The sequence below is a fragment of the Solea senegalensis genome, linkage group LG18 (assembly GCF_019176455.1).
Source record: "Solea senegalensis isolate Sse05_10M linkage group LG18, IFAPA_SoseM_1, whole genome shotgun sequence".
Taxonomy (NCBI): domain Eukaryota; kingdom Metazoa; phylum Chordata; class Actinopteri; order Pleuronectiformes; family Soleidae; genus Solea; species Solea senegalensis.
Window position 1 is genome coordinate 11,874,408 of NC_058041.1, and position 15,385 is coordinate 11,889,792.

General features: G+C 41.4%; 2 protein-coding genes across 5 annotated transcripts in view; one reads left to right on the forward strand and one right to left on the reverse strand.

Moving 5' to 3' along the window:
• Window positions 1–81: 81 nt before the first annotated feature.
• Window positions 82–3,339, reverse strand: ndr2 (nodal-related 2). The gene is made up of 3 exons (XM_044014499.1): window positions 3,081–3,339; window positions 969–1,744; window positions 82–598 (listed from the first exon to the last, which is right to left on the reverse strand). The coding sequence occupies exons 1-3, from the start codon at window positions 3,337–3,339 to the stop codon at window positions 446–448; spliced, it is 1,188 nt and encodes a 395-aa protein (XP_043870434.1). The 3' UTR covers window positions 82–445.
• Window positions 3,340–4,876: 1,537 nt separating this feature from the next.
• The window catches only part of pald1a (phosphatase domain containing paladin 1a), a 47,237-nt gene continuing 36,728 nt past the window's right edge, over window positions 4,877–15,385 (forward strand). The window contains exons 1-3 of one of the 4 annotated variants that reach the window (XM_044013780.1): window positions 4,877–5,092; window positions 8,949–8,994; window positions 15,166–15,363. In XM_044013780.1, coding sequence (XP_043869715.1) covers window positions 15,179–15,363 — 185 coding nt within the window. In that variant the 5' untranslated portion in view covers window positions 4,877–5,092; window positions 8,949–8,994; window positions 15,166–15,178. Of the gene's footprint in view, window positions 5,093–8,555; window positions 8,995–10,186; window positions 10,328–12,815; window positions 12,894–15,165; window positions 15,364–15,385 lie in introns of those variants that run through there. The other 3 variants (XM_044013779.1, XM_044013781.1, XM_044013778.1) reach the window with 3 other exon arrangements.

Sequence of the window (15,385 nt, forward strand, 5' to 3'; positions counted from 1 at the left end):
AATTAAATAAGAAACAATACAGCATCAGGGAATACATATTCTTTATGCAAAATGTACATAAATATACATTTAATTTTAATATTTACAATAAATATACATTAATTCACAGTAACACAAATGGTAGTCATGTACAATAGAACAGTGCTGTAATATTCAGAAACATTGCCATTTCATGTTTGCATTGATTGTATAAGTAAAGGAGAATCAAATTTTGCATTAGCTCTTGCTCTGTTCACAGCTGGTGAGCTTGATGCTTACTGTAATGAGTGTGTGTTTCAGCTCATGTTAACCTCACAATATTCTCCTTACTGCCTCTGCACACTGATCAGATAGAGTCTCATAATGCACAGTGTCAAATAATAAAAGAGCTTTTTCCTACTGGCTAAGTGTCTCTATTGTTTCACACACTTTTTTTGCTCCGCAACACAGGCCATGCTTGTAGAAGTCACTGGCAGCCACACTCGTCTACGATCATGTCTTCATGATGGCGAAGGAGCATCTCGCCGTTCTCGTAGTACAACATGCTTAGCGGGCTCATTTTGGTCGGAGCACAGCAGGGTGACACCGCTCTTTCAGGGTGGTAATGTTTCAGTAAACTCTGGAAAAGTAAGAAGAAATTGATTGTTAAAAACTGTTAAACTAATTATGTTATATCTAAATAATAGCTGATTAATTGTTTGCCATGAAAACAGACTTACTCCCATCTACCCATACATGTGTATGTATAACATGTTTCTGTTAAGGTTTTGCTGTATTAATTAATGCCCCAGGGGAATAATAAAGTATTCAAGCATTATGCTGAATTCACAGTTCACCTTAGTCATTACAAATTATCTTCTATTTTCTCCAAACATCTTCTAATAAAAAAAAGTGTTTTAAATTGTAAATGCCAAAATAAAGATGATTCATAAGTTAGACAAGACATTTCCAAGATTTCACATGATTTATGTTTTCTGAAAAATACTCACCTGCATATAAGCATGGTTTGTTGGATTAAGATCTTCTCCCAGAGGACCAGGGCAGGAACCTTCACAGCGGTATGCATTATACCGTTTCGGAAAGATGATCCAGGACCCCCAGCCTATTTGGTTAAAGTCTACATGCAGATCAACTTTGCGACAGAGAGATTTTTCACTAGCTTTTTTGGACACCTGCGGGCTTCTCACTGTTTGTTCTCTCTGGCCCCGTTTGCTCCTGCGCCTCTTTGGCCAACGAGCCTTTTTGATTTCAGCAGGGGACAAGAACTTGGATTGTTCAGCTGTATGAAGTAAGCTTGCTTTGGCCTTTGAGTTTTCATCTGAGCCAGTGTGCGAAAAGATGACCAGAAAGGCCTGGTCACTAACATCCTGCTCTTTCCCTGCACTCGCCACATAGACAGGCTGGTCAGGGGGTGACAGGCCTCTCTTTGTCTCTACCGCTTTCCTTCTTCTTGACACTCTCCTGTGCCGGATTCTCGCGGTCGATTTCTGTCTGAGCCAATCCAAGAGAAGAGTGGTCATGTTGAACACTTTCCAACTGTGCGATGAAGTGACCAGTGATGATTTTGTGAGCAGCCCCACCAGCTGCTTTTCTGGGCAGCTCTTGTGCACATGGCATGCCTGGCCCTGCTGGTGATAGACCTTCACAGAGATGTTGTGAGCACTAGGGAGGCTGATCCTCAGCTCTGCAGCCTGGATCTGCTCCTCGGCCAGCAGGGTGTGGAGATCAAAGGTCACAACCCAGTGCCTGTGTCTGTATGTCAAACCTGATGAAGTGAGGAGAGAGATTGGTATCATATACAGGTTCACACTTTGTCATGATGCATATCATAACTCAATATTTGTGAATGTTCTTAGTCATGCAGGTCATTGAATCTCCAAGAGTGTAGATGTAGACAACTGGACTTATAAAGTATAAAGAAAGTGGATGGATATATAAATTGAACTATATTTTAGACCTTATGAAAATGCCACACCTAACAGAATCTGTGTACTGTGTACAGAAGAACAAGCAAATGTCAAATGTGCAATAATAAAACCATATGTTTTGTCAATCTTTAGTAATACATCAATAAAACTTCAAAACAGTATTGTTTGATAGAAGATAGCACGAGATGATGCAGGAACTCAAAGATTATTTGTCTATATTATAGAAAAACTTAATATAAATTGCAGAAATTGTCAGTATATCGATTAATAAGTCTCCTGTTAAGCAATTTGATTGTGTTAAATATTTTCTTTTCTATAGCTCCAAGATGAATGCATGAAGAGCCAAAGCCTCTGAAAACTATAATCCAGTCATTGTTCCAGTGAAGGACAACAAGTGCTGCACCCACATGTGTAATGAGGGTGTGGAGGGTCTATTGTGATGCAGTGAACAGGTGTGGTTCAAATTAATCTATAGGATTAAAGCATTTTAAACATTTCACTAATGTATTGTGCACCGCAATTGGGCCATTTAGGGCTGAAGTGTTGATCAAAACGTGCAAACCATCCCCGCTATTAATCTACTCAGACCGAACACGGAGCCGAAACCAATCAGTGCGTGTGTGTGTGTGTGTCCGCGGCTTCTGCATATCCTCAGTCAGACAAACAGGTAATAACTCTAACACCTCGAGCAGAAGCAGACAGGACTCTCCTCTTTTTCTGGGAGCTGCTTGTGCCACCATTAAATCCCGAGCTCTAATCTAATCAAGCCAAGTGTGAAAAAGAACTGAGGGAAGTTGTGGATTTGACTTAACACGAGATTTGTATAGGGGGATGTCTGGCGAGGTATCTAATCAACATCACCTATTTAAGGAAAAGGAGGTTTGCTTTGAGAATTAGACAGAAAAGCGGCCTTTTCACACGCTGATCCCCGCGATGTGGATTGAAGCCCTCTGAGGTCGTCTGGCACACAGATTTGACAGGACAACTTCAGTCAAAAGAAAAAAACAAAACAACTAACATCTTAAGGAGAAGATGTGAGTTTGAACCCCAGGACAGAATCTCGCACTTAAATCCTTATTTCTGGCCCTTGAATAACATGTGTGTGTATATATATGTATATATATACACACATATATACATATATATATTTGTTTTGAATGATAAAAGTCTTACTTTTAGCCATCACGCTCTTCACTGTGTCTGCTGCCCTGGCCTTGGTTACATCCATGGGTCTGGAGAAGTTGGACTTGAAGTTCCTGTAGAGATGAACCATGTAAGTTGGCAGGTGAAAGGCGCTGGATCTTTCCAGCACAGAGAGTCGATGCAGCGGCCGCACGTAGACTCCATCCTTGGATTTATGGATCCCCTGCGCCAGCAGCAGCGTCAGCAGAGATGCGTGCAGCGCCACATCCACCGTTCCCAATGAGCGCATGTTCGAGGTTAATGACAAATTCTTCTGCTGGCAGATTAGGCTTGTCTTATATATATACCCTCACCCACCCCCTTTTGTGTTTAACAAGTAGCTGAGAACATTAAAGGAAATTGACATGCGTCCTCAAGACTTGTTACCTGACAGCTCATCATCCATTCACTTGGTAATGAGGCGCCTGGGTGCGTGTTTACAAGGAGCACAACTATTTTTTTTTGTTTGCACCACGATCTTTGGAGGCCTCTGCAGCCTGATTCCCCATCCGTAGACTAATTGTTTCTGCTGTTTGGCTTGGCTTACACTAATTGTTAGCTACTAAATAGAAATGGACAATACTACAGGGAGAATGATTGAGCTGCTGTATTTATGAAGCACAGGCTAATGAAACATCACTAACATTAAACACATGTTAAGACATCCTCAAATAACATGGTGGAATTACTATAACTATATAACTGTGCTATTAATGTACATTTAGGGCTTGTTATACTGACCATAACATGGCAAAGTTATCTGTTTTAATAAATGTATTCAACACAGACAGATTTGAGATTGTAATGTCCTGGATGATGGAGAACCATAACAACTTTAAAAACGGTTATTTATTTAAATTGTGTAACTGATCACAACTTTAAAATCTCTATGAATTTGTGTCTGAACATGATTAAAACATGACATTGCACATTGCAATCACTTTCATTTCAGATAATTTCCCCAAATCGTCATCATCATCATTCAAGCCCAAATATTTAGCTGATAATGTTGCAACGGCAATTCGGATAAACAGGACACAAATAATGTTAATATAACATGCAACATGCTCATGTTTAAATACTGCAAGGCCTATAATTATCTCAACACAAGTTTTCAGGAGTGTGTTGTTGTTTTTTTTGGCAGTTACTGTAACTTGGATCCAAGTGCTTAGGCACAAGTGTTTTGGCAGATAAGATAACAAAATGACTGCAAAAGATAAGGAGATTTTTTTGTGGGATTACACTCGTCAGCCATAACATTGAAACCGGTGACTTGTGTTAATGTTAGGACTGAACATTTATAACACAATAATGCTGTAGTATCTCTTCTTTTTTTCTTGCACCCTATTATACATTAGTCTGATGTGTATAAATGTATAGACTAATGTGCGTTTAGGCCTTCATTACTAAATGAGATAGGGTCAGTGGATTAAACAGGAAACTTCACTTTATGTCTCAGGTCCTGAGATTTGCTTCCATTCAATATGTATACACCCTTTGTAAAGAGGTCTTACCAAAATGACATCCGAAGTGTTTCTTTATATGGATTTATATATAATTTTATTCATCATATTAACATCCTCACATTGTTTTTCTAAAATAAAATCGTTTCTGTGCAGCAGTGATGTTTGCATGAAAACATATCATAACATTTGTAGATTTTATTGATGAGTAGAAGCTCATTTATTCCCATTTAAAACCAAAGAGATGGTTCATCACGTTTTATACAACAGAGACGCAGAGAGCATCCAAGGATGACCGCAGTCTGCGCATGCGCTGTGCGTCCGTATTCACAGCGAGACCCCTTTTCCTCGTAAATCTCCCGAGAAAAGGAAAGAAGAAAAAAAGAAAGAACAGAAAAAACCAATGGATGTGTTTTTTTCCAGTGGCGTACACAGACAGCGTTGCACCTTCAGCTTCATCCTTCACGCCGGCTAAACTGACTCGTGGAAACGCTTTCTCCGCGGCGGCAGACGCGTTTTCATCCACCGTGTGCTGAAATGGTGAGTAGTAAGTAGTAGGAGCTGCAAAGTTGTCGCTTGCCGCAGCGCGAGCCACAACAGCCTCAAACTTCTCATTCATGTCGTGTCGGACGTAAAGACTCAGCTCGACCCTGCACCACTGCATCCACTGTGTGTGTGTGTGGAAAAACCTGCAGCTGTGCACTTTGTCCTGTTTTTTTAGTTGTTTTTTTTCATTCGGGTGCTTTGGGAGCTTGATGGATCATACATGTGCTTGGCACATCCCCCCCTCTCTCTCTCCCTCTGTGTGTCTCCTTCTCTCCATGCCTACACTCAAACTGCAGTGTTCACTGTTGCATCCAGTCATTGCTTTGCTGCTGTTAATGTAGTGATGGATTAGAGTTCATCATTGTCAGTGTATGTTTATTAAGAAAAACCTCAACCTTGAAAATCACAACATGTTTTTGACATTTGTTGTGATACACAGCCTGTAGTACATGGATGCCACTTGTCTGCCTTTTAACGGTGTATTAAACAATCACTCAGTGCTTACTACTACGCCTACAACAACTAACGCTAACAATAATATTTATACAGCACTTTTAATAAGACTTGCTTTGACCTGCAAGCCAAAAAATGGCATAAATTCAGAACATGAGGTGTCAAAATAAAAGAAAACGGGGAAAAAACATCACAGAAAAGCAAGTGAGAGTGAAGTAAAGTTTGAAGATTATGATATAAAAGCAAGAAAACAAAATAAAACCTAGGTATGGTTTAGTAATGAACTAATAGATGAATCCTCAGCTATTTTGATAATCAAAGATTTTCTAAATGCGACTAACTTCTTTCTTTTATCCACTATGACAGTAAACTGCATTTTTATTTTACACATTTTATGAACTAACTGATGGCATGATAAATTGGTAATAAACATTAATAATACTAATAATACTAATACATAAATAAGTGGGTTATTTACGTGCTACATGTTCATGTGACACATGATCACAGCTGCCCCCGAGTGATGGATCCAGTATTTCTGGGAAAAAACAAACAAACTGCCATAAGCGTGTGTTTTTGTTTGTGATCTATGAGGTCACCACAAAGGAAGCAGTGACACGTGGTTACAGATGTGACCACGCTCATGGTGCTGGAATATACAACAACAACTCTTGACCTATATCAGGTTCTAAGAAACAATGTAATCCTAATCTCACAAGATTAATGAAATGTGTCGAGACATGTTCATTCCAGCCGTGAGATACATGCCGAGCATGAGAAGCGTGTGGTGCCGTTTCGACAAAGCACATGATGCCCTTTGATGTATTGTATAGTCCATGGCTTTTGTTTGATTTATCCCGTCCAGCTGGGATCATTCTCCCCTCTTCATATCACTTTACCTGACTTACATCCTGGGGGGGGGAGGGAGAGAGAGAGGGAGAGGGGGACAGAAACTGGCTCGTGACAACAGAGAGCACAGATCAAACCATGGACATCACAATTAATCAACACTGAGAGCATGAAACTCCTCAGTGAATGGACACCTGGATCACTTTAATAAATACCACGCTGCCATGTTTGCCTTTACGTAACATATTTGAATGGTTCATTGTGCAGCCCGTGTAGTTACAGCGTCTGAAATCTTGTTAAATTACTGTTAAAACACCTGTTTGGAGTTACCACAAGGTGTCATATTTGATAGATGGAGAATATTGTCTGTCCCATAACGCCTTAAGAGTTTATGAAATGCTCTCTTTTAAGCCAGCTACATTGTTGATAAAGGGAAATTAATCTGCATGAAAAAGGGAGTAATATTTATGTCTATATTTTATGCTTATACTGTTCCAAGGAGCTCAAATCTTGCCCATGTTTAATACATCACGTCACTTTTTGTTCCTGTTTCTGTAAGTAAGACATTTGGCAACTTAACATTTCCAGAATTAGACAGACAACAGGCTTGACAAAGGATTTAGATGAGACATGAGATAGTGGTCTTATGCTCCCTTTTTCCACGTGAGGGGAATTTAGCAGAGAGGATGTTACACGCCATATTCTCAACGTCACCCTTTGAGCCAAGTTGGACCTGTCCTCTGTCTTGCGTCCTTCTAATGGGAGGAAATGAAGGATTTGTACCTGTCAGAAAATGTCCCATTCTGAAACACGTTTCTCAAGCCCTCCTTGAAAATGAAAATCATGTTTGTGATGACTCCCTGAAGTGATTCATTCATGTCCTGAGGTTTGCGGTGCATGGGAGGGTTTAGTTTCACAGTGTAAGAATATGAAGAGCCTTGGCCTGCGCTGCTGCAGGAAGGAAGGAACAGGTGTGGCAGCAGTCTATTTTTTTTTTCTTTTTAACATCCATATCTCAAAAACCACTCAGCACTCTGACAAATAAGCCTAATGTGGGCATTATCTTGTGATAGATTCGATTACACATACTTTTGTAAGAACCAATTCCACAGGCACCCACTGTGAGGGTCGGTGTCTGCTCCTGATTGTTTTTAGTTTACCGATTTCCAGTCCTGGTTGTCAGGCAGTGTTTGGCAAGTGACTCAGGATGTGAAATAAGTTATACATATTACATAACATAAGCTATACTCCAACCCTGTAAAGCATGTGGCTGTTTCTTGTGACGTGGTATCAAAAGTAAAATGTAACATTACTTGTTAAATTACTTTCGTAAGTCAACAACTGGTGTTTTTTTTTAAGAATTGATGCCACTTTATTGAAACAAAAATGAGCAGAAAAGCAGAATTTTATTTTATTTTCTGCATATTCTTTCCAATGTGAGATTCCACGACCTGCTGCGGGTTCATGTTGTTATAAGATGCAGTCATGTAACACAATAACTAAGTGTTATTACCCCCTTACTCCAAGAATCACTGGGTAAAGTAATAATATAACATGTTACTGAGTAACATACACGTCAGGTATGAGTGTGTTTGGCAGATTTAGTGACATTTTTAGTGAATATGTGTCTGTAAAAATGTGTAATATCACTGGTTGCTGTTGGCTTGGTTCTTACTTAAAAAACCCCCACAGGAGGAAATTGGACACTCGGTGATATCAGTTGGTGTGACCTCACAGTTACAACCACAAGAGGTAGAGCACACAGCCGTTTGCAGCTGAACCTCCAGCTTAAATCTAAGTATTTGCCCAGCTGTAAGCCTGTTTGCCTTCAATATGGCATGTGTTAACTACTAATGAATAGCGTAATTAGAGCCTCGTAGTGAATTAGGCTTACGTGATGTCATCTGTGCGCAGTTGTTAGTAATCGTCAGCCATCGTCAGCCGGTGAGGCCTGTAGGGCTGACTCTGGCCATACCAAGTCTAATAAGTGAAGCTTTAATGTAAGTGTCAGGGACATTTGTTATGAGGTCTGCCATGTGTGGGAGGCATTGTGCCGCCAGGAGGCTTCCTTAGTGATTGGACAGTGAAGTGGATGATGAGCAAGCCTTGCCGGGTCCGCCTCCACATCCTCTTTACACATCCCCACGCGCACACTTACACATTACACACACGCACTGATCCAGGCACACGCGAGCAGCCTTGCATACAAAGTCACAAAAAAGGAAACCCTCATCAAAGGAGCATGCTGTCACTCATCTAAACCTCCTCTCCCCACTCCCTCCCTCACCTCCTCTGCCTTCTCCTGTCGGAGTTCCTGTGTGGGATCTGTCCTCACTGAAGGACACGTTCACGGGCTCGCTTCTTCATCGGGACATGTTAATGATGTGAAGCGGCCGCCTGCCGTTGTGCGATCAGCAGGCTGAGACAGATCACTTCACAGATCAGAGAGGAGGCAGAGACGCGCCGGGGCGAGGATGTCCGACTGAGACGAGTGCCGCTGTTGTTCTGGTTATTTTTAACCCACAATTTTTCTCATTGCCTTCCCCAGAGACTCAAGCACCCGTCGGATGGTGGACTGCACAGCTGAATGTCAGGTATAGTTGTGACACTTTTACCTCCTCTGTGTTGTGGTACTCACCGCCTGCTGCAAGCGGCATGTTGTCAGACCTGTCATCAGTTTTTCTCTGAAGGATACAAAAGCAAATAGCATTTGCTTTTGTTTGAGTAAATGACTCAATTATATCTCACTTGTCAAACTCCATCATTTCTCTCAACCTATTATACTTCTAGTTTTTCCTCTGGACTAACATATTCTGTAATAACACCAGTCATGTTTCGTCAGTCTTATCAGATTTAATCTCATCAGACGATCAGCGGATGTTTGATCACACCAACTTAGACAACAGAGCTGCTCAGCAAAGTATTGGTTTGCACATACACACGTGTACGGAGCAAATCAAAACACGTTAACAATCTGCTGGTGTATAAAATGTGCTGGTGGAGTGGTTCTCCACGACTGGGAGAAATGGGAAATTCAGTTGTCCTAGCCGTGTTGACAGAATAATGTGGTCCGATCCTGGAAACCACATTACTGCTGCCTAGAAATCATAGAGGAATAAAATTGCCATCTTGAATTAAAATAAATTACAGACGGCGCTTTTTAAAAATAGATTTGCACACCCCTTTTTAGCATCTCAGTAACAAGCTGTGATGAAAGTAAGAATGTCAGAGGCTAAAGGTTATTCATGTGATTTATGTCAAATTCACTGACTACATAGTTTGTTTTCGTCTGGTTCGTGGCAGCCCCCGCAGGATTTACTTGCTTGTTTTTCAGCAATTTTGTGTATGTTGACTATGAATCTTGTCTGTCTGGTCGTGCAGAGTCTATTCTGGGGGATTTTGATCAGATTCACAAATTGCATCCGTGAACAATGCATCACATGGCTTCCCTTTTTTTTTTGCTCCAGTCTCTCTCTCTCTGAACATGCCATCACAGTGATTTCTGTTTTTGACAGAAACAACTATTGGAGTTTACACAAACTCACAATAAAGAAGAGGAAGTGCTGAGCTCATTTCCGTGCAATACTGATGTTTAGCTCAGGAACTGGCAATGTCCTGTGGAATCACGCCTTTATGCAACCCTGAATCTCAATGGTGAAATTCGTGTACAGCTGCAGAGAGGAAGTTACACAGAGTACAACTAAGCATATCCTGTCAAGGTGTGCTTGCACTTCCTCTGCCTGGGGGTGTGTGACTGGGTTGTATTGACGGGGTTTGCTGTTCTAGTATCCTGTGATGAGGGAGAAAATATAGCACATTGTGTCATCGCTACAACTATGACTAAGACCGGATTACGCCAAAATCCTATTTGGCATACATGGAATTACGATCTTGAGCACTGCTAAACAACCACAAAGGTGTAAAACAGTAAGAACATTTATTTATGTATTATTATTTATGATCAACAAATGTTTGCATTAGCTTGTGTTATATCCTTGTTATTGTGTCATTTCATGTGGTTTTGTGTAGCCAGCAGGTTTCCAGACTTCTTGTCACACTGAAATGAGATGAGCAGCATTGCCAGGAAGTGCGAGCTGTGTGCATTTTGGACTTTTTTTGGGTGTTTTGTTGCATGATCAAACTTGTGTTGAAAGATTGTCTTCATGTTGCAACGAGATACCCATCTCTCCCTCTCCTGAAACCCCTGGTTCTCTTGTGAATGAAGAGTTCTCCGCATCCTTCCTCGGGGGCCACCAACAGATGCATCCTGCAGCTGCATGCTCTTTCCTGTCTGCACTCAGGACCTTTTTTGTCCGAAGACGTTGCTACAGCAAAGTTGGGACACCGGCTGAATTTCAATGAGGCCGCTCTGAAAGGAGCAATGCTGGCAGGAGACTCCAGTTTCCATGGCCATTATTCTAACGGTGTCGTCAGTAAATTCAAATATTAGTGCCACTGGCTAACTTTGACCAGCTGTCTGCTGATGTCAGAGACGCGCTGTTGTTCCATGCTATCAGGAGAGATCTGAGTTTGTCTTGTCGTTTTATTGCCCCCACGAGCGGTGCGGCACTACTCTGGCTGACATGTGGGATAAACAGCCTCTCTAATGAGCTGCCTTGATTGGCTCTCAAGGAGGATGTTTATGACTGAGGGCTATTTCTACTCAGGCCTCCGCCCCGTCTGCCCGCTCACTGTACCAGGCCTGCCCACGCCGAGAGCCGTGTGCCTTGTGAGCCGAGGCTCGCATGTAGCAGTGATTTAAGAGCCTTGGTCTGTCAGTCGAGACTGTAAGGTACGGCAGAGCAGGGTGACACGGTGCAAGCTACTCGGTGCAAACAGCACTAACTGTGGTCTTTGGAGGCCTGTACGGGCGAAGCCTCAGCCAGTTAGCTTCACTTAACGCTCACACAGTTTAACAAATAGGAGCACTAGCCTACATGGCGTCAAACTTTGAAAGCTCTCGTGCGTGGATGAGGATAATGGTCGAATCTGTCGTCAGAGTGTTTTATAGCATGCAGCTAAACCACATGGGAACATGCACATTATCATGCATGGCTGTGGTGGTGGGCGAAGGAAACCTACTGATTAAAGTCCTTAAAGTGACAGAGAAGGAACATAGTTGTTGCTGGGTAAGTTCCCTTTACTGTGTCTAGTACAGACTGTAAACTCTGTTCTCAGTCCAAATAGGAAGAGAATACCTTTTAACCCACCACGGTAGATATAGTTTTACTTATTTAGGTAAGTAAAGTTTGTTTAACTAGTAAAATGCCTGATTTAATGGCAGCTGTTTGGAAAATCTCTTCAGCTTTTGTTGTAATAAAACTTATGCTTGTCCTTTGAGGATTGTGGGGGAAACTGGAGCCAATCTCAGGAGACATCGGGGTAAAGGCAGAGTAAACTATGGTCAGGTCACCACTGTCCATCATTCATGCTCTCAGTCACACAATTGCTAGTCTCCTCATACCAGGCTATATGTCTTTGGACAGTTGGAGGAAGCCGGACTAGTCAACAAGAATCCATGCACATGCAAACTCGCGACATAACTTAACATCACACCGTTTTGCTAAATCATAAATAAGTATTTTTTTTAGGCCATAGTTGCACATTTAAGTTAAGAACTTATTTTTAAATGGTTTCAACCATTCTATGGTTGTGTTTTCATGTTTAATGCTAGTACATAGTTTGAACTTAAAGCTGCAGTGTGTAACTTTTGGTGATTTCTTTGTAATCCTTCATCCAAAAAACTGTCTCTGTCGAGCAATACTATCAGACCTGACTGAGGGAGCTTATGTGTAAACAACAGCAGTGCAGGGGCGGGTGAAGGCACAAATGAAACGCCAAGTTCTTGTTTTGTGTGTTTTCATTTGACAATAGTAATAAAATGGACATTTGTTCATATTTAAAACTTCCGTACTACAGCTTTAAGCGATTAAAAGAGGGAGACATCCCTCTGGTTCACCACAAGGCAAAGTACCTCAAACATGCTGATGCTCTTGTAGACTATAAATGTTGTATTTCATTTAGTCCCACATTCAAACAATAGATCCCATTTTGCATAAACACTGCCAGGCGCTTTGTACAGTACAAAAGTCAACTGTATGGTCTTTGTGCATAGCTTGTCCCTGTGAAAAGGAGCTGAACTTTAGGCATCTGGTTGCCAGATGTACCACCACTTCCTCTCGTCCCCTCCATAGAGACTTGAGTCTGCTGCATGAATCGGCTCCCCGGCATCAGACAGGAGATAAGACACGGGACGAGGAGGACGTCGTGTGGAGGCTCGAGGAAGTTTTTGCCCAGTGCCAAGCAGCTGAGCACTTTGAACTCCCATGAGGGGTGTTTCCCACTGAGTGGGAGTGGGCAAGGCGATACGGGGAAAAAGAGGGGAGATTTCTTTTTGGATTTGATGCCAAGTTCTCACACTCCTTTGGACCATGGCGGAAAACAAGCAGCAGAGAAAAGGGTCTGCGAGCTCAGACCGCTCCTCATCGCACACGTAAGATGTCAGATTTCGCTGGATTGTTGTAGTGAAGAGGTTTGAGTTGTTTTTCTTGTGGCAGCCAGAAAAAAATGATGGCAATAGAAGATGCTTTTGGTATGTGGTGAGGACTCAAATAGATTTGGGCAGCTGTAACTCAGTATTCTTCTAACTTAGCTTCCTTTTATGGAAGCTGTTTTTTTTTGTTTTTTTTATTGGGTAGAGATGAAAACTTTTTATTCCTCAGTCTTTTCTACTCTGCAGTGATTTGATAGCAGCACATTTCCTAAAAATCATACAATTAGAAAGTCTGTAAAACTATTTAAGTTGTTTCTTTTTTTAGCCAAAGGACACAGCAAATAATGGTTTTGTCCTGCCCTTAAGAAAAGGATCGCTGCTGTATCTCAAGGTACAAGGTTGACCGGCCCACTCAGCTTTAGGCGCAACAAAGAAGAGAGCAGTGGTGACTCAGCCGGCACCTCTCTCTCCACAGAGCCTCTCTGCACAATAGAGAGTCCACTCAGTTCAAAGCTGCAGATCACACAGAGGTGCTTTGAGCTCAGGCGTGTCCCTCAGCGGTGTCACATGAAGTACTTATTTATGTAGGATTGATTCTGTGCTCTGGGAAAAAAAACTTTACAACTCCAGTTTGTGTGTGTGTGTGTGTGAGACATAGTGTCCTCGTTGTTGTTGTTGTTGTGTACTTTAAGGTTTTGTGTCGGGTTGAAAGGAGACAGTGCATTTAACTCATTTTGTTGTGTAAAAAAAAAATAATCACAATTTATATATAAATACAATCTTCCATTTTAGATTGTTCTATCTTCTATCTAAGCTGAAAAAAATGTAACTCACACATGTTGGAAAAAGCACATTTTAATCTTCTAATGTTTTAATGTTCATTTTAACAGTCTAATCCTTGGAGTTGAATATAGTGGAGTGAATACTTTGATGGTGTGGTTTGGTAACGCTCCATCACATTTTCACATTTAAATCTGTTGCATGGAGAATAGTGATCTAAATATTGCCTTATCACGTATAAATTGCATTTGCAATATTTACCACAGAAATTAAAATAAAGTAGGTTTGTTCAACACCCACATATTTTGAAATAAACACAGATCTTAAACTCCTCTACCTTGCTTTAGAATATACTATTTACTAGTTTGATGGTGTGGTAATGCTCCGCCATAAACTAGAAAAATCTGCAAGATATTTTCCTCCAATTGTTCGGGCCTAATTTCATGCGGGGGAATTGTGTATTGTGTGCTATTGATGCTGCAGGTGTTGATGTTGTCCCTGACACTGACTACCAGCCTGTAGGAAGACTCATTTGTTTATCTGCAGAGCTGCAGGGCTCACTGTGTTTATTCAAAGGGGAGGAGGGTTTGCTCAAATCCTGCCGCTCGCGAGTGTGTGTGTGTGTGTGTGTGTGGGGGTTTGAGTGTTCTGTATCAAGCTGGATGATTTAAAATATAAATACTGTCACACTCGACTCTAACCCCCTGCCAGTGTGTTTATAAATCAGAGATAAATCAAAATTAAGGATGATTGTAATGGCTCTGTATCCAACGTACCGTGAGCTTTCTCTGTTTTGTTTTGCTGGATAATATTATAATAATAGGAGGAATTTTTTAAAGAGAGTTTTTTTGAATCAACAGTGTTTAAAATATGTGCTGTTGTGTCCTTAACTCAACAAAAATGGGCATAAGTGCAAGAAAAAAGTCCAATAATAATAGTACAGTTAATCCACTTTCTTGCAGAGACAGCAGAAATTACAATTGAGTTAATCATAAGTCGGCTCGATGCTTGAGGCTGACGGGAATGTAGTATTACATTCAGTATTTTTGGGTATGATCGTGCGCCAAAAGTTTTTGACATCATGAAACTCTGACTTGAGTATGGCCTGAGAGAAAATAATGTCAGAGTATTTAAGTGATTATGCTTTATCCTTAGGGGACCATTAATGTTTGCACTAGATTTCATTGCAATTTGGCCAGTATTTCTATTTTGAAAGAACTATTTCTGTCACAATGAAAGTGCTTTTCAGTCTGACATAGGCTCGTGTGGATAAACAATGAAAGGTGAAGAGTCCTCATGAGTATGCATACGTATACAAATGTCAGCAACTCATACAGATTTTCTTTTTCGGCTTCACACCAGCATGTGTCTACAAGTGTTGTCACTTCCCAAATCATACCGTATCCGTTTGCCAGTGCGTGTCGACTTTCATACAGTCGTGTGAGTGTGTGTTTGCTTCCTGTCTCTGAGTCCGCTGCGATGTCATTCACAGCTGCTTGTGGAGCATGGGTACAACTGCCAGTGCCGCACCACAGCCAGTTTCTGCAGCGTCACCGCTCGAGAGCGTCCACGGCAACGGGATGGCCGACAGCAGGCAGTCTCTTAGCATGAGCCCCTTTCAGACAGTCAACATCCACAACAACAAGGCCAAGTCCATTATCACCAACAAAGTCGCACCTGTCGTCATCACGTAAGTTCCTCCCCGAATCCAC

What these genes read in the sequence shown, in the direction of transcription:
- ndr2 (XM_044014499.1), bottom strand. Translation starts at nt 3,339, where the DNA reads ATGCGCTCATTGGGAACGGTGGATGTGGCGCTGCACGCATCTCTGCTG. An exon ending in GAAGAGCGTGATGGCTAAAA is followed by an intron (nt 1,745 to 3,080) that starts GTAAGACTTTTA and finishes TCACTTCATCAG; the next exon opens with GTTTGACATACAGACACAGG. An exon ending in CAAACCATGCTTATATGCAG is followed by an intron (nt 599 to 968) that starts GTGAGTATTTTT and finishes TTACTTTTCCAG; the next exon opens with AGTTTACTGAAACATTACCA.